Below are 21,541 nucleotides of genomic sequence, written 5' to 3'. Positions count from 1 at the left end.
TACAAATTTGTAATAACGGCATTTTCACAGTACACCGTGTAAAATTGAGTTATTCATGGAGTTAATGTTAAAGTTTTTCTTGTTCTTAGAACATAAAAAAAATAGCTGTCTGTTCTGGGGTGGGTTTCCCGAAACATTCGTAGCACTAAGTACTTCGTAAGCTCATATGAAACGTACAAGGTTAAGAAGTATTTAGCGCTACGAACGTTTCGGGAAACCCACCCCTCTATAGTCAAGAAAGTAAAAAAAAAAATCTGAGATTTTACTATGACCTGTGCTCAAAACAATTTATAAAAATGCTGCTTTTTGAAGAATTTTAAAAGTCAAAAGTAATTTTTAGAAAATATACAGTCAGAATATAGTGGCATGTCATCTACTGTATAATTCACTGTACAAACATTTACTTAAACGTTACTGAGACAGCATCTTGGAAGTTTATGTTCTTAATGAAGACACTGTTCAGACCCCACATAAAATGCTATAACTTATAGAAAAAGCTTAGAGGGACATTAATGCAAACACATCTTCACTTTGTGTATTTGAACCATAATGTACACTTTACTCACAGCATCCTTCATACTCTCAGGAAGTAATATGTTAGTTTGATCATTGTTCTTCTCATAGTACTCATGATATACCGGACACAAGTATTCAACATATTAGCTGTAATGTTTTTACAACATTACAGACATGTACCTTAGTTTGGACATGCCTGATACTGTACTAATTTGTGTAAATGTATTGGGAGAGCTGTGTTCAACAATGAAAAAATAAATCTGAAAAGTGTTCTTCTCCGGTTTCAGCCAGTGGTCTCCTCATCCTCCAGTAAGTCAGATATTCTCATCGTGTTCGATGGGCTCATTCTGGTCATGGCAGCTCCAAAACAGCCCATCTGAATCCTGGTTGCTATTACAGAAATTTGGACAAAACGGTCTTGCACTCGATATCATAAGCTGTGCACCTGAAAGTCCTCTTACCAACACAATTATAGAGATGGTAGTATGCAGATATTAGATGATGTGTCCAAATAAATGTAGACTCATATATAGTGGAGCATTGTAATAATATTTATTTTAGTAATTATTCTATAAAATATTTAATAAATATTAATATTTAATAAAATATATATCAGTATTAATATTAGTATTTTTAAATATTTAATACATTATTTATATTTACTAAATATTACTAATATTTATTCTTTTATTTATTATATTATTATAATATTTATGTACCAAACATGTTGTAGGTGCAGGTGCAGAGCCTTAACCATTGAAGTGACAAGGTTGGTTTTACCTGATGCCAGCCATGCTGAGAGAGGCCAGGGCTGAGGTGGCCTCGGTGTCTGCAGGGCAGGCCGACTGCACCAGCGTGTTTGCCACGGCCCTGACAGACCACCAGTACTTACCTAAAAGAGAGAGGTGGGAAGGGGGAGAACAGGGGTTCAGCAGACACTCGGGAGGGGGTCATGGGAGCACGTTGGAGCTCAGGTCAGCTCTGAAGGTCCCCAGCACCCACTCACTCTGGATTTGGAGCACTCTCTGCAGGGACTGCATGGCTTTGGCACACGGCCTGTTCATAACAGCACCTTCAGACAGGGTTGCGACCTGTGTACAAACACACAGACGGTTTCTGAGGTGTTCTGTTTGTTGTTGCGGCGCTAGGTAGACGGGGCTCTCGAAGAAGTAGCACATCACCTCGTTATCCAGCAGAGCGTTGAGGCATGCCTCCGAGGCGTCGCATATCACCTTGAGGTCCAGACCGCCCTCCAGCGCCAAGACCACATGACCCTGGGCCACCTCCATCAGCTGCCGTGTCAGCAATCCGAAGCCTGAAACACACACGAGCGCAATACACCACTGGAACCAGTTCTCCATAAACCAGTGATCACAGCAGAAACAAACTTCATAAACTCTCAGAAAGTTGGACAGGGAGTGGACACAACATGCTGATTCATAGTAACGCTGCACATGAGTCGTCAAAATGGAAGCAGCCTTGCACAGAGCTGGCACCGTCAGCATTATCCTGACACAAAGCCTTTCACTTCCCATTTCCATCGATTTCTTTTTTTGAGGAAAGAACCAATAGTTTTCACTTTGTGTTGCTTTAACAGAACAACTTAGTGCAGTGTCACATGCGAGTGTCATAAGAGTGTTGACATGATCCACAAACCAACTCCAGTAAACACGCATGTGAATCTGAAACTGCATAGTCAGATGAGAGGTACATGTACAGGGCGTTAATGTCAAATCAATTGAGGTTTTCCCATGGCTTTTACCTAAATCCACCAATTGCCCAACTCCACTTCTTACAGCACCAATACTGGACTAATGACATCCCCAGTCTGAGTTCGGCTCTGGAAGCTAGTCACAAATTACACCTCAGGACAGCAGGACTAGCGACAGAGAGCTTTGTTTGTTGTGCAGGTTTTTGACACTACATTAATAAAGTGGCAGCTTGCTTCTTTCAGACTGATTAAGTGTTACATTTTAACCTGCGTCCGCCCAGCGCATGTTTGGTACGTACATTTAGCAGACACGTTATATCCTCTAGAGGAGCCTGGGTGTCCTTCAACTGCACTAAACTCAGAGGACACCAGCACCACATCGGGGGAAAACTCCGATGCAATGGGCATGACCACAGTCCTACACACAGAAGGGAGAAAGTTAGTGCACTGCATTCGTCTAACCTTTGACCTACTACCTGCCCATGTGGTTTAGACCTTGAGATCATACCTAAACGCTGCTAAGTATTCTGCATCTCCTAGAAGACAATCCAGGTCACCAGACCATGCTACATTAACGTTGAAGCCTTCCCCTGTGCCAGAGCCCACCTGTTGCACAGGGTACACATGAAAGCAAAACTCACATGCTGTACAAAGTTCACAAAATCAATTCACACCTGCTCCACTGTACACAATACACGAAGAAATATACACACGGCCCACTACACAATTCATATATGCCCTAATGTACACGGCAAACAAAATCAACACCCACACACACACAAATATACACAACACAAATACTAAAAAAGTTTTAAGCAACATAGATCAGTTATAAGGTCTCACACACACACACACACACACACATGCACACATGGTTTAAATGCATAAAATACTTTGACAGTTTTCCTGTGAAAATTATTAATGAAAACTATTTTACTACTTTATAGTATATTAATGAAAACTATTTACTACTAAAATATATATATATATGAGTATGCTTTGTTTTAGTATTTCAGTGTTGTGTTGTATTTTTGTCTTTTGTTTTAGAGCCCAGTAATAAACTACGCCTCCCCCAAACACACACACACACACACACACACACACACACACACACACACACACACACACACACACACACACATTCTTTCTGTTATTCCAAAACAAAACAATGCATTCTTGTGAATGGCCGCCCAACAGCCTGTTCTGTGGGACTAACTTCATTGGGTCCTCCTGTCTCCCAGTTGGGGCTGTCGCAGCCGTGGCGATGCAGAGAGATGTAGAGAACATTGGGGTCTGTGTAGAATACTTCCTGAATTATGTTACCATGGTGAACATCCTGAAACAGCAAGACACAAAACCATAAGTTAGGGACAGTGTCCCAGATATTTCTGAATCCCATTGAAGTTAATTTGAAAAAGATTAAATATGTATGTGTGTGTGTGTGTGTGTGTGTGTGTGTGTGTGTGTGTGTGTGTGTGAGAGAGAGAGAGAGAGAGAGAGAGTGTGTGTAAATGTGCTTGAGTTTCTCACCCAGTTCACAATGAGAATCTTACTGACATTCAGTCTGCACTGAAGCTGTTTAGCAGCTATCGCCACTGAACTAAAGAAATACATCAAATAACAGAGCAGTCGAAAGTAAATATAAATGTGTACGTGACTTAGCTTGTGTGTGTGTGTGTGTGTGTGTGTATGTGTGTGTGTGTGTGTGTGTGTGTGTGTGTGTGTATGTGTGTGTGTGTGTGTGTGTGTGTGTGTGTGTGTATGTGTGTGTGTGTGTGTGTGTGTGTGTGTGTGTAAGTGTGTGTGTGTGCGTGCACCCTGTTACTCACACGGGCTTAGTGTTTGATGACAGTGAGGCATCATGTTCATGGGGTTCAAGTATTGCAAAACCATTCTGGACCGAGGCAATTGGGAGGAGAGAGAGAGGGGGAGAGAAAAAGAGAAAGGGAGGAAAGAAAAGAAAGAGAGAGAGAGAGAGAGAGAGAGAGAGAGAGAGCTCCATTACACAGGGAATGTCTAGTCTCCACCGCTCAAACCTTTGCCATGGTTTTCAGTAAAAAAAAAAAACAAAAACCATGAAAGTGAAGTCCAAGACAGGAGGGTTGAAGTGTGGTGGACCTGTCGACTCACCCTCAGCTCCCCCTGTGCCACACGCAGCGCCAGCTCCGTCACGCTGCCGGCCGCCATGCGTGCAGCGGCCAGGTGCAGCCGGCCCAGCCGGTTCGTCCCATAAGGATGGATGTGGCTCTCTGGCTGCACCACCCGGAGCTCCTCCAGCGTGGCCTGTCGGCCTCGGACCCACTGGGAAAACACGCATGGCTGAGGTGCTCTGGAGGTCCGGACGGCATTTTACATAGATGTGTACATTGGGATAATTCAGACTGTACCAGACACTGATTTCTGAGCCCACACTCCTGCAGTCTGGACAAGACCCTCTGGATTCCAGCGTGCTCGCGTGGAGTACAGCTCTCAGCACAGACATACAGGGCCTTCAGCATTTCCGAGTTACACACGAACCCTAAACACACACACACACGGAAAGCAATACCGAACACATTCACAACAAGTATATAAACTGAAGAAACTATCTCTGCTCAGTGTCTGGATGTCCAACGACTTGCTCTAAGCCCGAGACCCGTTACAGATGTATTTATTCAGAAGACACTGGTCCAGGGAGCCAGTTCAGGCTGTAGCTGTGTGGTACTGTCTGTGTCTGGGTGCACGTGGTCTGCTCTACCTGTGTGGAGGGATTTCATGGAGGCGGGATGAGTGATGTGTGGCTGGAAGAGTGGAAATGACCTGGTTTTGGTCAGCTGCTTCAGGCCACACAGAAGAGAGAGACAGAGAGAGAGTACAAACATGAGAAACCCCATAGGGCAGAAGGCCTGTAAAAACCATATACAATACTGAAAAAACAAAAATGCTGTTATAGAGTTGTTTATGTACGTGTTTATATGTAGGCTTACATGTAGAATGAAGAGCACATGCAAGTACATTTCATCCTAAAATTTCAGCAGCTCCTTACTTCATTAAAAACACATTTTTGGTATAGACTTGTACTTTCTATTTGTAGTTTATGATTTGTGTGATAGATCTTTGTGGGTCGGTTTGAAAGTGTGAGAAAGGCAGTATATGGAATTTTACATTAATGTACATGTGACCATATATGATTTTAACAGAGCTTCCGCATAGGGGAATTGGTGTATTGCAGAGGTGTATTGTGTGGGAGGTGCTCGCAGTGGAGTGTGTGTGGGTGTGCAGGTGCCTGCTACCTTCCGGGTGGGAGATGCGCGTGGTAGGGAAGCAAGCTCCTGGTCCAAGCTGCACTGGGAGCAGTTTCCACCCAAGGGCTGCTCTGGCGACCTGCTGCTTGTCCACCCGGATCTGTCTCCTTCACTGAGTCTGGATCTCCCTCGCACCAGACCCTCTCCCTCCATGTGCTGGGTCCCCGGGGAGACATGGAACACTCCAGGCTCCAGGAGGAGGAGAGGTGGAATCAGGTGTGTTGTGGGCAGGAAAAACAGACACAAGCCCACCCCCCCCCCATACCACAAGACTAGGAAAGGATGTGTGCGAGTGTGTGTGTGTGTGTGTATGTGTGTGTGTGTGTGTGTGTGTGTGTGTGTGTGTGTGTGTGTGTGTGTGTGTGTGTGTGTGTGTGTGTGCATATGCTTGCTTCTCTCACCTCATGCTTGTGTGAGGATCTCTGAGTTCGCTCACTGCTGTTGTGTCGGCAGCTGTGGCACACGTGGCACACGTGGCACACGTGCAGAGACTGGGTTCTGCACACGAGCTTATGGTGTCTCACGTCCACATGCACTGCGACAACAAGGAAGACGTGTAACGAATCTGCACAGGGCCCACTGAAGGGCGGTGCCGTCATCAGCGGACAGAGGCGTGACCGTCTGCAGAGGGCCTCCGTCGTCTCACCTGAGGGAGCAGCCCTGGGGTGACTGGGCACGGGCGATGGATGGTTTGTGACGTTCACTGACAGCCGGGTGGAGGAAGCGGCTCCTGCCCCCACCTCCTGCCCAGGTGAGGTGCTCACGGTTGGGGGAGAGGACATGCATACGTTCCCCCACATGAAACTGCTCAAACTCCTCGGGCTCTAGCGGAGACACAGAGTCAAGTACATTACAGTGAGAGTGGTAAACTATGCATGTCCTAGGCTACTATCAGCACTGTCAGCACATGGGGCATGTTAGTCCCACTAATGTGTGTGAGAAACAGCAGGAGAAAGAGTGCATGCAGGGATCCAAACATCACGGTGCACAAAAACAACAAATAACCACGTTCAGAACAGACAGCAGAACTGTGAACAGCGCTTTTAACAGTTCGTTATGCCAAGGTCAAGGCTACTGGTCCTAAGTGTGTTCATCACCTTCATCTGCAAACAATCTTTCATACATTCTCCAAATACCTAAAGTTGTCCATGTGTGTGTGTGTGTGTTTGTGTGTGTGTTTGTGTTTGAGAGAGAGAGAGACCTCATGAGACTGACAAGACATGAGTCTTGTTTTGTAGTCACACAATTGCGATCCCCTGTGTGAGTTGTGCTGAGACAGTGTTGTGTTACTGCTGCGGGAGCAGGGACCTGCACACACACACACACACACACACACACACACACACACACACACACACACACACACGCACACACACACACACACACACACACACACACACACACACACACACACATGCACACGGAGGGCTGCAACAGAGGCACTAAGCAATTGAGATGCATTGAAAATATGAATTACAGCTCTCCATTTAGTTTGAAATACAACAGGCCTATTCAGGGCCTCTAGCTAGAGGTGATCCACAGGGATCAGGATTACAGAGATGAGGAATATCATACCATGCGTGTGATATGAGGGCAGGTTGCCTGTAGAGGGGGCACTGGATTTATGGCAAAGAGGATTTTTTCTGGTGTTCATACTTCTTTTTGCTTTCAATTTCTGAATTGGTTCTGATGCTAAGAACACAGATACAAAGACACAAAATCACTTTAACTTCACTCCTACGAATCTGTAGGGAGGTCACTGATGTGATGATGAATGAGATTGCAACAAGATGAATCTAGAGCTAATTCATAATGGCAAATGTACAATGTAGACTCAGCAGGTACTACACAAGGTGCACCTTTCGTACAAGTACAATTAAAATGTGATCACTGAATTTCTAGAGGACAGATGATACAAACTGGGTCTGTTTCTTTACCCCTACAGGGTGTTTCTAATAACCTGGCTCCGGGAATTTGCTCTTCACAACTTCACACGTGCAGCGTCAAAACGAAGCTAAAAAGCTCTGGCATGTAATTAACATTTTCTCACTCTTAATTACGTAGATTTTTTTTCAGTTACTAAATTGTGTTGGCCAAGCCATCGGTACATGCTGTCAATTCCAAATACATATGAGCAAAACAGCACTTTTGCACAAGCACGAGCGTTCTCAACACCGGCATGTCAGACTCCATTCCCAATGGACTTTTTGTAGACACATAACAGTAGACACGGTGTATTGGTAACACGCAACCTTCATGAAACTGTCTGATAACTTTCTTTTCTCACTCACTGCAAAACACTTCCTCAAGTGTGTATTCAGACAAGAGTGCTTACACGTCTGAAAAACATTGTAATCACTTAACAGTTTCCTGCTCTTTTTTGCCGTCCCTCAGCTCCGTGAGTGTTTTACCTGTTCTCCGAAGCTGCTTGTTACTGTGGATTGGAGATACAGTGGAGCACTGATGGCGCTGGTGAAAGTCCAGGTCCGGAAAAGGGGACAGCACCCTAAACAACAAGTCACAATCATTGATTATACAAACATTTACTGCTAAGAATACATAAACATTGGAGACAGAAAACCTTAGCTGGTCAAAGTCAAAGTCCAAGTCAAATTTATTTATATAGCGCTTTTCACAACACACGTTGTCACAAAGCAGCTTTACAATCATATGGGTCCAGATCCCTAATGAGCAAGCCAAGCTGGTATGAAATTGATGGATTGTGTGGGAGCGTCTTGGCGCTTTAAGATTTACTGTGTGATCTTTAGCACACACCTGAACAGCCTCATCTTATTGTGGCGTGATGAACTGGAAACCTTTCTAGGTGGTCAGGGTCAGAGTCAATCTGTCATCCATAGGAATTAGTTACACTTTGAATTTCTTCTTAGTTATAAAGTTCATTGTGATTTTCACAGGAGAATGGCCAAATACAACAGGCTTGTAGAACAGCAAGTCTGCTGCCTCCGAGTTTCGCCAGTGTCCATTTCTGGTTTTGTAAATATAAACGCCTGCCTTACAGAAAACACGAATGGCACTTCTGAGTAGCATAGCTCAAGCTGTCAAAACAGCATACTCAACAAAGTGGTCTTAAAAGAAAAAAAAACATCATCCTTTCAGTCACAATACAGACTAGGGCTTTTCTGCATCTTTTGGGAACTGACAATCATAACTGCTATGGCCTTTGATTAGACACTTCAGGGCATAGTCTAAGCGACTGTAATTGCCAACATATACATATGGTTTCCACTTAGTCCCCCAGATCACTTGGATATCTAATATAATGATGGCTTCTGCTCAGCTTCTTGGTCACAGGAATCACACCGCAGGATCGTAAGAGCACAGAGCTAAAATGCAGGATTCAATTAAAATTTAATTCTCAGAATTCAAAGACTTATTATTTACCATCACAGTATTTTACAAATCAACACAAAAGGAAGACATCGTTCAGAAATCTTTAGGCTCCAGCACACATTTCACAATTGTAATGTTTACCAATAAAATAAAATAAAAACATTAGATTTGCCAGCTAAGAACCATCACATCTGAGACACAACAGGCATTTGGTGTTCAAAGGTGCCGCTTTAAGCCGCGTGTCTAGTAGGACCTATGAGAGGCTCGTCTGAGGCTCTGACCTGAAGTTCAGAGAGGGGCTGCTAGAAGCAGCTGCAGCCTGATGCGGCTTCTTCAGGATCCAGTCGTGCAGCCTCTGTTTCACCCAAGGACTGGCCACAGCACCTGCCCACGCAAGCAATCGGAGAAACAACGCAAACGTGGACATCCTCTGCGATGCACGTGTAGGCATTTAAGGTTGCGAATGAACAGTATGCTTAAAAAATGCTAAAACCAAGACTCTGAGTACACATTACAGACTAAGAGGTGTTCTGGAGACAGCGAGAAAGGAAGAGATAGAGAAAGGAAGACCGAGCTCAAAGCCCCAGACATGTCAGTGTGCGCTTCTTCATGAGAACACCAATTTCATGGCATTGGCTTATGGAATTCCCCTGTCTTCCCTTTTTAGAATATTGGAAACTCTATCTCCGTCTCTCTCTCCCTCTCTGCTCCTATTGAAAAGGGTAGGCGGAGTGTCAATTACTGTGTTGGCTCTTCTGTTTATTCCACAGCTGAATAAATGCCTTTCTTTCACTTCCCTTTTCCTCTCGCTCCCTCTGCCTTCCCCCTGGAGTCTCCAGGCCCAGGTGCTGCTCACGCGTCTGTATGGAGACCAAGAAACAAACGCTAGGGAGAAGGTGACCAGGGCACGCCACGGCATATGCACACTTCTCATGCGCAGCCTGATTTAAGCAAAGTTTGGACACCGAGAAAGGAATGTGAATCAGCGTGTGAGGTGAAGCTCCATGTGAGCTGTGAGCCGGCTGGAGAGAAGGGGGGGGGGGGGGGTGTGGGCTGGATGAACCCTCCTCTAAGCCTCGGTGAAGTGTGAAGGCACAGAGCTGATCTACAGCCTGCTACCTGTATCTGTAGGCCATAAAGGAGAGGGTGGCAGGTCAACCTCCCTGGAGATGATTGTGGATCCATGGGAACAGAATAAACACCATGCACTAGGAAAGAAAAAGGGTGAAAGAGAGCGAGAGAGAAATGTTTTGCATATGTGTATGCATAATCTGAATGTTTTTTTGTTTTTTTTTATATATCATTGTGTCATAAGGTGCCCACTGCTAGAATAGTCAAAAAACTCAGGCTTCTGTTTTTGTAAACCAAAAAGATCATGAAAACCCTGAAATATGCTTTGGTAAACAATTTGGAGCTGCAAAATCTTTTGATAACCTAAAAGACCCACCATAAATGTGAGATATGAGACAAAAGGAGGGACAATTAAGAACAAAACACATCTTGTGTAGTGGACGTAGTGCTGTGTGGGGTGAGGCCACAGACAGTATGTGCATGGTCTTTGTTTTTAGTACAGGCGATACCTCGCCACACACTTCTCCACGTTCCCACGGAAACCACCTCATTCTAAATCTAGAGTGACTATGGTAACCTCACAGCTAATGAGGAAGTGTTCTATTAAAGCTGAAACTTTACAAGACATTCACTTCCTCTCGGTGAATTTAGATGATGGTGGGCTCCGATATTACTTATCACAACATGCTCTACTATTCTCAACCACATGCCTCTCTGACCAACATTTGACCTGAGTCCCTAAACACAGCTCACATTATGCAAGTTCAACTACCATACCACTTTCCAACATCTACTAGGCCTACACAAAGGATGAACAAACACGAAACATTTCAAATCTTGCATATGGTCTCAACAAATATTTATATTAATTGAATCGTTGCGAAAGCGGAACTTTGAATTACATTATTCACATAATCATAGAAATGATTTATTGGATTTTTTTACGTCAGAGCTCTAATATTGACAGAAACCTACTTGTATATTCTCACAGTATCCTTCATGCGTTTCGTTATATCAGATTCGCATACTTTTCACGTCAAACATCCTAATCAGTACTTTAATTAGGTAAGAAAAGAGTACGTCTACTTTCATTATTCATTTTGTTTGTTTGGGGGCAATTTTTTCGCATGCGATCTGTAACGATACTGTTCCACTATGCATTTACCGTTAATTTATTGTCGCAGAACTTTTATAAAAAGCGACGCATCTTAGAAAAACAGTCAAATAAAGAGCCTCCCGTTGTACGTGGAGCTCCTCGTAGCTGCATCACTCCAGCTGCTTGTGTGCGGGGTGTCTGGTCCAAACGCTGGAGTCGGCACCAGAGATGCACGTATATATCCACGGGAATACGGTGCACTATACAAACAACTTTAACATTTCCCTGTCAGAACTGGATAGTTTTCTGTTGTTGAAGGTAAATGAGTGACAGTACACGCTTAGCCCACTTGTTCGAATGCAGCGATGTCCCAAAAACGCCTACAACGCACTGATCATGTCCTGCAGCCCAAACCGGACTGAAGTACTTTTAATAGTTGTGAAAACTTGTGTGTCTCCGTGAATAAGAGCAGTCATGAAGCAGGATGCCTTGGTCCAATATCAAGATTTGTAGTTAATTGGAATATATTCTTTGGCAGTTCAAATATTAAAATGGTTTATTTCCGTTTTTACAATATGCGCCTAAAGATGATTTACTTGTAATCCCAGTAATTTCGAAACGTCGTGCTTGAACATTCGGTGCATTTCAGTTTTCGACATATCGAAAGACAAATTAATCCAGACATTAATACTAACCTCCGTATGTAAACTGCTTTTTCAATCAGCAGATCTATGTATCCGGTCCGCTGAGAATTACAATGCAAAAATAGAACAAGGTTCTTCTACTGACACTAGTCTGCGTCTCCGGCTCCGCCTGCACAAATAATGCCCTTCAGACTCAATTATACCAACTATGGAGCTTTGACAGGTATTGCCAAATGTGCTCATATAATCACAATACCCTATTTCGTTCACAGCCGCTCTTCATATTATTCTACTGAGCCATCCACAGCACGACATCGCGAAGTATGAGTCAGAAAACACACTATTCCCCAAACAAAGCTTCAAACGAGCATGCTGGTAGGTTATATTAGTTGCTGAATTCGCGTAGAGTCTGTTGAGCGTGTGCTCGGGAAGATAAGGTAGGTAGGGAATTCGGGTATTATGCCTGGTCCCACCCATACCATAGTAAAAAAATTAGAAGAGTATAAAAAAACAGAACTATGTTTGTGTCTTTAAGGCTAATGATATAAGCAGTGTCTCTGTATAGATGTTCTGTAAAGACTCATCAATGGCTGCACCTGATGTCAACAGGTTCTCCAAAGCATTCTACAAAGATAAGTGTTCAATTAATGTTCATCCAAAACTGTAGTGTGAAACAAAGCCAGGGTCAGAGCCAGAGTGAAACATCAGAAAGTAAAAAAAATGCAGTTCCGGAGTAGGAAGGCACAGGAGACAGGCAGACAAATCACACAAAGCAATAAAGTGTAAATGTTAAGTATGCACACACTGAAAATGGCAATACTCTGCAAAGATATGTTGATACAGACTTGTTTAAATAGCTCACTTAATGAGATACAAGTACAATTTATAGTCCAGGAATGAGGATCTTCTGACATTTGTCTGCTGCACTCCCATGATGTGGATTTCCCATTCCCATCTCATAGGTTCTCTGTTGGAATGAAATCTGGTGGTTGAGGTGGCTATTTGTGTACAGAATTGTGTACAAAGCATTGAGTCTTCTTTTAAGAAACCAGATTGACATTATTTGAACTTCACGACATGACCATTTTTCCTTGTGGAAGTAGACTTCAGAAGATGGTACACTGGTCATAAAGGGACAGACATGGTCAGCAACAACTCTCAGGTAAGCTGCTGTGGGTAAACAATGGTCAACTGCTATTAAGAGGCCCAAGTGTGCCAAGACAAATTCCTCACAGCATTACACCACCAGCAGCAGCCTTGATTAAAAAGGCAGGATGGATCCAGATGGATCCATGTTTTCATGTTGTTTATGCCAAATTCCAACCCTACCATCTGAACATGACAGCAGAAACTCATCAGACCAGACAAGGTTCTTCCATTTTTTAATCCAGTACATATATTATAATATTGTACATAATTTTTGCAGACAGTGGTACTCATTGTCATATTTTGCTACTATCTGTAATTTCTGTATCTGTTTCAACGTATGACGTTGTGCATTCAGAGATGCTCTTATGTATACCTTGGTTGTGATGTCTAGGTCAGGGATGCACAACTTGAATGAGGAGCCGGGCCACAAATAAAAGTAAAGCTGCTTGATGGGCCACCATGGGGTAGCGATTGTAGACGGGGGGGGGGGGGTGTCATTTTGATGATCATCTTGAAATTCAGAGACATTGTAACTGGCGGATTTGATACTTGTGTTAACAAGCAGCTGATCAGGTGTATCTAATAAAGTGACTGTTGAGTGTGAGTGTTCATGGAAAATAGATTCTTCCATCAGGAGCCACCCAAACTATCAAGACAAACTGTAGACTGTCAGTCTGTGAAGGTTTCACCTCTTAGTCCAGTTTTCCCAAAGACAGCATGCCTCGCCCATGCTGCATAAGTGTAGGATCAGTTGAACTTCTGGTCTCCTGATATTGAGCCGATGTTGTCCCAGCTCTCTCATAGTTCTCTCATAGCAGTTTAGGTCTTTCTTCAAAATGTGTGAAGGCTACAGTCTTTTCACGGGAACCCTGAAACCTTTCATGCTTTTGGCTCAACATGCTTGCAGGACAAAACATACTAACATGGAGAAATGAACAGCACTGCCTGGACTGACAATGTGGGGTGCGGAGCTTCATCATCTTCTTCATCACGGTGATGTGCCATATTTATGTGCCCCTCACTCTGCAATGGCCTCCTTGACCCATAACACCTCCTGGAGAAGTCATGACTTTAAAATATGAACACCACCTCCTACATTAGCTCTGTGATATGCTTCATCTACTCCAGGTCTGCCATGGCTCGAGACTTCACAATCTTCACAATGCTTCACAGTCATGTATTGGTTATTATTTTTGTCCCCTGACAAATATTTAATCTGAATCATTAAGTGCCTCAGGTTTTAAAATCTGTTCATTTAAATTTTAACTCTGTCTCTCCTGCCAATTGCTTCTCTTTTTGATGCCACAGAAAGAGGGGGAACCATTTAAAGTCTGGCATATCAAGGTTTCTTGCTCATGCTTTGGCAGGAAGGTTTGTCTCATGGCTTAGTGTGGCTTGGTATGCCTTGATCCTACGTGTTCTACAGCTGGACCTGCCAAATGCTATTTTATCACAATGTCCATAGTGACAAGTGCTTTATAAAAACACTGTTAATAAAGTCAACACAACCCAGGACACAAGCTTGGTCAATAGCAAAAACAATGCCTTCAGCAGGACGTATTCGACAGACACGCATTTAGCAGTGAAGCGAAGAAATATGAAGACAATCCAACGGCAAAAACAATCAGAAAGACTGTAAATGGTAAAGTGGTACAAATACAGTCGCACATGTTTTGAAAGCGTGTACCTTACCTCTCAGTAATGTTTATTCTTCAGTTCATCATCAACCAGCTGAGACAGGATGACATCAGCAGCTTCTCTTTTAATATCCACCTGAACTACAAGAGGACCTAGAGGTGGTATTCACTTACACATGCTCCAAAACCACGCCTCTCTCTCTAGACTCACACCTATGTGTGTGTGTGTGTGTGTTTGGGGGTGGGGGGGTTGTATTTGTTTCACAACGTTAATGTGATTTTAGTGTCTGTACAGGTGCGTACCAGAAAACAGCCCTGTGTGGCTTTACTTTGAAATTTGTATATGCACACACGCTGACCCACATGAGAATCACCACAGGGCATTTGTCATATCTGAACCACACTGGTCCTCCACAGCCCTTAAACCTTGAATTCACACACATGGACCCTATAAGGTCTGTTTTCCAGTAAACATTACCACTAACCTCACCTCATGCCTCCATACTTGTTTGTGTGTACGTGATACAAGTTACTGTGACATTTGCAACTAGAGGGACGTGTAGGGGGTTTCCACTAGTTCAAAGCACTGAAGGAGTGTTTTTCTTATGACTTCACAAAAAACACACTAAGTTCACAAACAAATGCTACTACATGAAACAAATAATCATGAAATGTCCATCTCTGGAGCAGTAATAAATCAATTTGTTGGTACATGTTATAAAATATGTCTAGCTGAAGAATCAAAATAGAACATAAATATTTTCCCACACTAACACACTTTCAATTTCCTGCTAATTTCACCAGTTGCTCAAAGTAGGCAACAGACCAGTGCTTGAAATGGAATTTAATAGATGTGTATAACATGACCATGTTGGGCTTTGGGATGTAGTTACAGATATACATATACTACATGTCTTTAGCTAGAATGGTGTTACCACAGGAATAACAGTCTTCTTGTGGGATAACTGTATATACATCTACTTTTATATATATAAATGTTGAACGAGGCATGTCTTTCTAGCAGCTCCTATTTTCTCCAAAAAGGCAGATACAGGGACTCAATTTTTATTAACCTGAAGTAATTTTACCTTTGCTTGAAGTTCATTTTCTGCAACCAACAAAAAATGTTTTGCTTCATTCTTCATATTGCACTTTTTTCATGTGTGTGAGAAAGACAGAAAGAGAGAGAGAGAGAGAGAGTGTGTGGGCCTATTACTGTAATGCAGTCATGAGTCCTTGAGATTGCCAGTAAACAGTGCAGTTGAGTTTAACAAGGGAACATATCAGCTGAGTTTAATACGGCTCAGCTGGAAGGAGGCATTAATATATCTTGCAGAGCTCAAAACAGAGAGCAGACAGGATCCTACACAGAAACACATTTCTGCCTTTACTGGAGACACAGATGTGCCTACTTTTCCCTCACGCACACACCCACACCAAAGATAGTTCTTACTCCATACAACAAGAACACTGCTCTTTACTCCTTAAACACGTACACACATGTGCGCACACACACGTGCACATACACACTTATTTCTTTTGCTCTTTTGTTCCTAAGCACATTTGCACCTTTTAATAAGGCTTGATGATTATTTAATCTCTCTTTTCTTCTCTCTCACACACACCACATCCTTTCAAGCTATTGAAACTTTCAAAAGTGAAATATTTCTCCAGAGGGTTCTCAGCATGTAGCATAGTGCATTGAACAGGAATCGACATTTGAGTCTCAACTCTGCTGTTCTTTGTTGAAGTAGGATCTAACTCTACACACACACACACACACACACACACACACACACACACACACACACACACACACACACAGAGTTCCTCCCCTCCTTATCTACTGTTATTCCAACTGACTTACTGCAAAACTGCTCAGATTAGAGCAACACCACATATAAACAAAACTGCTCATGTCTACTGTCTCCTGCAACACCTCACTGTGCCCTGGTTTGACCTTACACACCTGTCTGACTGGAGTAGCCTTACGTGCATAATGATAATTGTAGGTACCATGCCTAACCAGCAGTTGGCAGCACCACCAGCAACACATAGAACAAGCTTACTTTGACAGAAGAAAGAGGGTGTGTCTAAAGTACGTGGAATTCAGGTGTTCAAATACCTTGATCAGCTGACCATCTCTCTCTGGCTTGATCTGCATCAAGGTCGGACCTTTTTAAGAGAGGCTCCGTCATCTCTCTCTATTCAGAGCGCGCGAATGTTTGTACGATTAACGCCAAACAGATAAGTCGTATTTAATGAGCCCATGTAACTGTGGAATCGACTGATCACGGTTACCGTGGCAACAGACTCCCCAAACTATTTCTATCAAGCTTGCTAACGTGGCCACACAGACTGAAACAAAGGTGATCAACTCCCTGTTAAACCGTAGGCGAGAATCACATTCCTGGACTTCATTCCCAGACGATGGACGATGTCGTGTTTTATCAATAAGGAACTAGTGGTGGAATTTCCCTCCTAATTTCAAAAAAATTCAGAGAGGACGACCAACCACCCAAAATCCTCAACACGTTAGAGTCTAACCACTAGGCATAGTTTATCAAATGGCATAGTTATTTGAACTATAGACTTAACTAAGCATTTTTTTACAATTAATATAATCATCATGTTTAGATAATCAAGATTTGTACAATTGAGCTCATTAACATACAGCCACGCTGCTCTACTGTTTAAAGTCGGCGCCATTTTAGTTGCTTTGTTCTCCAAAGGAGGACCAAGATAAATCCCCCCTCTTCAGGCACACATGTGCATGTGCGCATAAACACCTCCTCCCCTTTTCATTCCCATACACTAGACGTTTAGTCTTCACTGTAAATATACTGATTCTCGTTGTTGATGCTGTTTGTGATTTAGAGTAGTTTTTAAATAAACAAACCATTTTCAACGAATGTGTGTATCATTCAGTTTGTGGTTGTCAGTATTGCCAAAGAATTCATTTATTTAAATCCTTCAGATAACAAACCATTACTTTCTTTAGTTGACAACTAAATTGTGATTCTGGTTTGATTTGAATGAAACTGATTTTAATTAATGAAACTGATTAATAATTGAGGTCAAATAAAGTACATCTACATTATGTAGAGGTTTCACCTACCAATCCTTTTAATTATTTGATGAGTCGTGATCTTTTATACATCACCAATAATAAAAATATGTTAGTACTTACTACAACTACTGTTCAAATGCAAAGATAATGTGTAGTACCACACAGAAACTGCCAAAGGCTTCATGACATCTCATGGGTTCCCCCAAATACAATAACAATACAGCTCTGCCTAGAGAGTGAACTATAAGCTAAATTTGCTAGCCCCTGCAGAAAGCTTTAGGCCTGCTATCTCATGAGTAAAGGAAGATGCTTTCAAAGGAGTTCAAAGTGCCACAGAATTCATCGCAGTGCATGCAATGTTGTGCAATAGTGTGAGAACGACTCTGGTGCAGCAGCAAGACCTGGTTTGAAAAATAACCCAACTCTCATTCAGGATGGAGGTGAGTTTTAGTCGGTTTCCTCTATTCTCAGTAATGTGAGCATAGCCCCCACTCTACCTTCAGCACCACCTCATTACTCCTCCACACTGGGCTGGGGAGCCGTCTCTGCTGCAGGGGTGCTGTCAAGGGTATCGAGGTACAGAGGGGATGTTTCAGGGGGCACATAGAGTTATGGAGACATGGTGGACATTTAGTTACAATGTTTGATAGACGGTCAGGGACAGATTGCCAGCCATCATGTGTCTACTGGAAGAAATTTCTGAAGCGAGAAATGGTGACAGCTGTAGAGGCCAGAGGTTTATTAGCCCAAATAGATCTGAGGTTTGGTGCCCTCTTTGTAAAGTTCACCAATGTTTTTGATGAGATAATATCGGATATTTTAGTCTCCACAGCTCCATTTGGGCATGGCTGTTGCACTTGTTGGTTCTCTTGCTGACGCATTGAGCAGTTATCGAGTGTGTTCCCATTTGCCTCACAATACAGCTGTAGCACTGGGGATCTAAGATACGAGATCCCTCAGCTTAAGCGAATTCTTGATGGGAAGCAAACTAATGGCTTTGAAACACCAACTACTTTAAGAAACAGGGTAACTAGCCGATTTGAAGAACGATGAGTTACCCAATATGTATATGCATACATTTCACAATATAACAGGATTGTTGTACTGTACAATGTTAATTTTATTGTATCAGTCTAGGCACACCAGATAATTAATTAACTAGTCTATATACTAAAATAATAGACTTCCTTAAATGTAGCTTTTAGTTTGGGTGCCACCCCAAGATTTTCAGTGACCCTATCTGGCCACCCCTATGAAACATCTCTGGTGGGCACCACTGCTCTGCTGGGGATACCAGGCCTCTTTTATCTCTCCTTTTTAGCCTGGCTCAGGACATCAACCTCCTCCATGACCAGCCCACAACTGTACACCACGATAAAATCAGTGGCCTTTCAAATTCGCTCATGCACACGTTAGCAGATACAGCAATGAGGAGAAGGAAGTGGAGCGAGAGAATCGTGGCTGCATGGGCCGAGATAGGCAGGAGACGCTCACATGGTGCAGAGATAGCCAGCTCTGCATCTGGCTACAGGGGCAAACTCCACACAGTGCAGTATCACAATGACCTGAAGGTCGTATCTACTCACTCCACAGTCTGTACATAATTGGGCAGTGGCAGTTTTTTTTTATTCTGCACCCTGGCAAATTGTATTAAAATCATATTGGGTACAGCATGTAGAAAGCACATAGTTTCTTTTTTGCTCTCAACACACGGACCGGCGCATCAAGGCCAAGAGTATTTTTCAGTTCTGAGGTAAAACTTTCTTTCAATTATGCTTTTAATACACAAGAAAAACCGACTGTTCAGGATGTAGATGAGAAACATTAGATTGAACCAGAAAAAAAAAAAAAAAGCCTCAGGAACAGAAAGGGCAAGTTACCATCTGCTAAAAATAGTGTGTAGGCTATAGGCCTACCCTGCTGAGGTCTTATGGACAGATGATGGGAAGACTAATCTGTAACAGAGCAATAGAGTAATTGAGATAAAAGGTTGTTTAGGATGCACTTAATTTAATACAACTTAAATTAAGTGGTCTTATGATGGACCGGTAAAATGCTATTGAAAAAACAGTGCGCAGTGCTCTTAGGCCTTTATGACCGCCACTTTCGTCCGTGTTGAGGTTTAAGCATAGAAACAACGTAAATCGCGAATATCATCTGTAGCATCTTTATGTGCGTGTAAACATGCGGACTCTGCAGAGGAGTCGCTATTAGGCACGACACCGGCATCATCGAACCGGTCCTGCGGTCCTTGGGAGGGTCCTGCGGTCCTTCCCAAGAGGAAAACTATATGGCGACTCATTTGCTACTGGCACCTATAAATGACTTTCAATAGCTTTCAAATAACTTGTTAGTAGCGTAAACATATGTGTGCTAGCTAAACGTAGGCACAAAGTCAAATGACATAACCATAAGCACATGCCAGTGTCTGAAAACAAAATGTGGATGTCATTGCCAATGGCATATGTCGCTGTCACCTGTACGTAAGATGCCGTGTTTCCGTGTTATTACCGCAGGACAGTGAAGTCCAGACGGAGCTCCAGCCAAGAGCTTCAAGAATCAGTGGCCTGCTCTTCACAAACTGGGCTGGATACGCTGCTGGATCATCGCAGATGAGTAAATCCCCCCAGAACCACCATCATACCTGTATTACAGTGCATGCCTGGGTAAAATTCACAGAATTATTTCAACTCCATTTACACTAAATTTGGTTTAAACACTCCACTGCACACACTGCATGCTCCACTGCTATATCGTTAACGGTTTACTTGCAAATGTATTTTCTACTCTGACGCACCCATTTAAAACTCATGTAGTACTAGTAAATTAGCTGCTCACTGAGTTGGGTTTAAACTGGGAAGCACGAGGCTAAGCTACTCTGCATTTGCTGTGGTCTTTAGTAGTGCATTACATTTTAATTGAAGATCAGACAACACCTGATATTCATAATTCCAGAGATGTATTTACTTAGATATTTAATATTAAAGCAAAAGGTATGCAAATCTACTAAAGAAAAAAGACAATGCTTATTCTTGTCATATACACTGTTATTTATTGTTTTGATTTGTAAAACATTAGACAAACATTACATGAAATCAAAAGACATGAATTTACAATACTTAATGCTGAAGGAAGAGGGGAATAACTTTAAAACGACTGCTGAATTTTATTAATTTACCAACAGACTGACTTCCTGGTGAGAAGGCTGTTAACCTGCTTACACAGACACCTTCTTTACGACAGTGAGTTTTACATGACCTAATCACTCAGGCACAGTGGAACACTCTTCAACATCACTTAGGACAGGATACTGTCTTGAATCATTTGTATAGATGCTGTCCCTATGGTGGCCCATGAGGGACAAAGAAGAGAGAAAATACAAAGGGTGAGTTTGTTTTCCCCTTTTTAAGAGTGAATGAGTCTTCAAGCATACTTGCCTTATACAGTGATCTGATCTGAGGCACTGGCACTTTGGCAGCTGCATATGAATATGTGTATTGTGTAGATACTTCTGTTTCTACGGCCATTATGGTAATATGTGGATGACTTTGTGTTTTTAAGTTTAAATGTCCTGTATGTCCTTTTGCAGTACATCAGATCAAACTGTTGAGACAATATGTATGGAAAGGGAATATGAGCAAGACTCAGAGGTGATTAACTTAATTTATGTAAATGTGTTTGTGGAGCAGCAAAATCCAACTGAGCAGTCAGGATTCGAATGGGGAGGGGCCTGAGGGGGGCCAACCAATCCCAGCAGCTACTGAACACTGTCAGTCACAGGAGTGACCACACCTACAACAGCTTTCAGCTTTCTCTAGCATGTGTGCGTGCGTGCGTGCGTGTGTGCATGTGTGTGTATATGTGTGTGTGTGTGTGTGTGTGTCCTTCTTTGTACGTGTGAGTGTATATGATGTGCTTGTAGAGAAAGCTAAAGATAAAAAAAAAACACTGTACGCAAAGATAACAAATAAAGAGCCATTATGTTAAGGCGATTTTGTTGCGCTGCGTGAAA

At 42.7% G+C, this 21,541-nt stretch overlaps 1 protein-coding gene and 1 long non-coding RNA gene across 10 annotated transcripts; one reads left to right on the top strand and one right to left on the bottom strand.

Annotated features, from left to right (window-relative positions):
- Window positions 1-55: 55 nt before the first annotated feature.
- hdac7b (histone deacetylase 7b) lies at window positions 56-14,629 on the bottom strand. 8 transcript variants are annotated; one of them, XM_077014682.1, is made up of 23 exons: window positions 11,930-14,508; window positions 11,725-11,842; window positions 9,982-10,070; window positions 9,605-9,722; window positions 9,144-9,246; window positions 7,923-8,017; window positions 7,087-7,203; window positions 6,713-6,819; window positions 6,158-6,335; window positions 5,913-6,046; window positions 5,500-5,700; window positions 4,965-5,043; window positions 4,615-4,745; window positions 4,358-4,528; window positions 4,057-4,121; window positions 3,758-3,827; window positions 3,444-3,563; window positions 2,736-2,833; window positions 2,527-2,645; window positions 1,698-1,831; window positions 1,523-1,607; window positions 1,297-1,408; window positions 56-906 (listed from the first exon to the last, which is right to left on the bottom strand). In XM_077014682.1, exons 3-23 carry the CDS (start codon window positions 10,045-10,047, stop codon window positions 831-833), a joined length of 2,379 nt encoding a protein of 792 aa, XP_076870797.1. In that variant the 5' UTR covers window positions 10,048-10,070; window positions 11,725-11,842; window positions 11,930-14,508; the 3' UTR covers window positions 56-830. The 8 variants fall into 8 exon arrangements, with proteins under 8 accessions (XP_076870797.1, XP_076870798.1, XP_076870796.1 ...); XM_077014683.1 differs by lacking the exons at window positions 11,725-11,842; window positions 11,930-14,508 and adding an exon at window positions 14,515-14,580; XM_077014681.1 differs by having other exon boundaries at window positions 11,725-14,508.
- Window positions 14,630-18,968: 4,339 nt separating this feature from the next.
- Window positions 18,969-21,541, top strand: LOC143521616 (uncharacterized). Of its 2 annotated transcripts, none has more exons than XR_013132804.1 (3): window positions 18,969-19,282; window positions 20,046-20,145; window positions 20,714-21,541. It is a non-coding gene; the product is annotated as an uncharacterized LOC143521616 (long non-coding RNA). The 2 variants fall into 2 exon arrangements; XR_013132803.1 differs by having other exon boundaries at window positions 18,976-19,282; window positions 20,046-20,195.

The sequence above is a fragment of the Brachyhypopomus gauderio genome, chromosome 8 (genome assembly GCF_052324685.1).
Source record: "Brachyhypopomus gauderio isolate BG-103 chromosome 8, BGAUD_0.2, whole genome shotgun sequence".
NCBI lineage: Eukaryota > Metazoa > Chordata > Actinopteri > Gymnotiformes > Hypopomidae > Brachyhypopomus > Brachyhypopomus gauderio.
The sequence above is the reverse complement of the archived record's forward strand: the minus strand, read 5'-3'. Positions and strand labels throughout refer to the sequence as shown.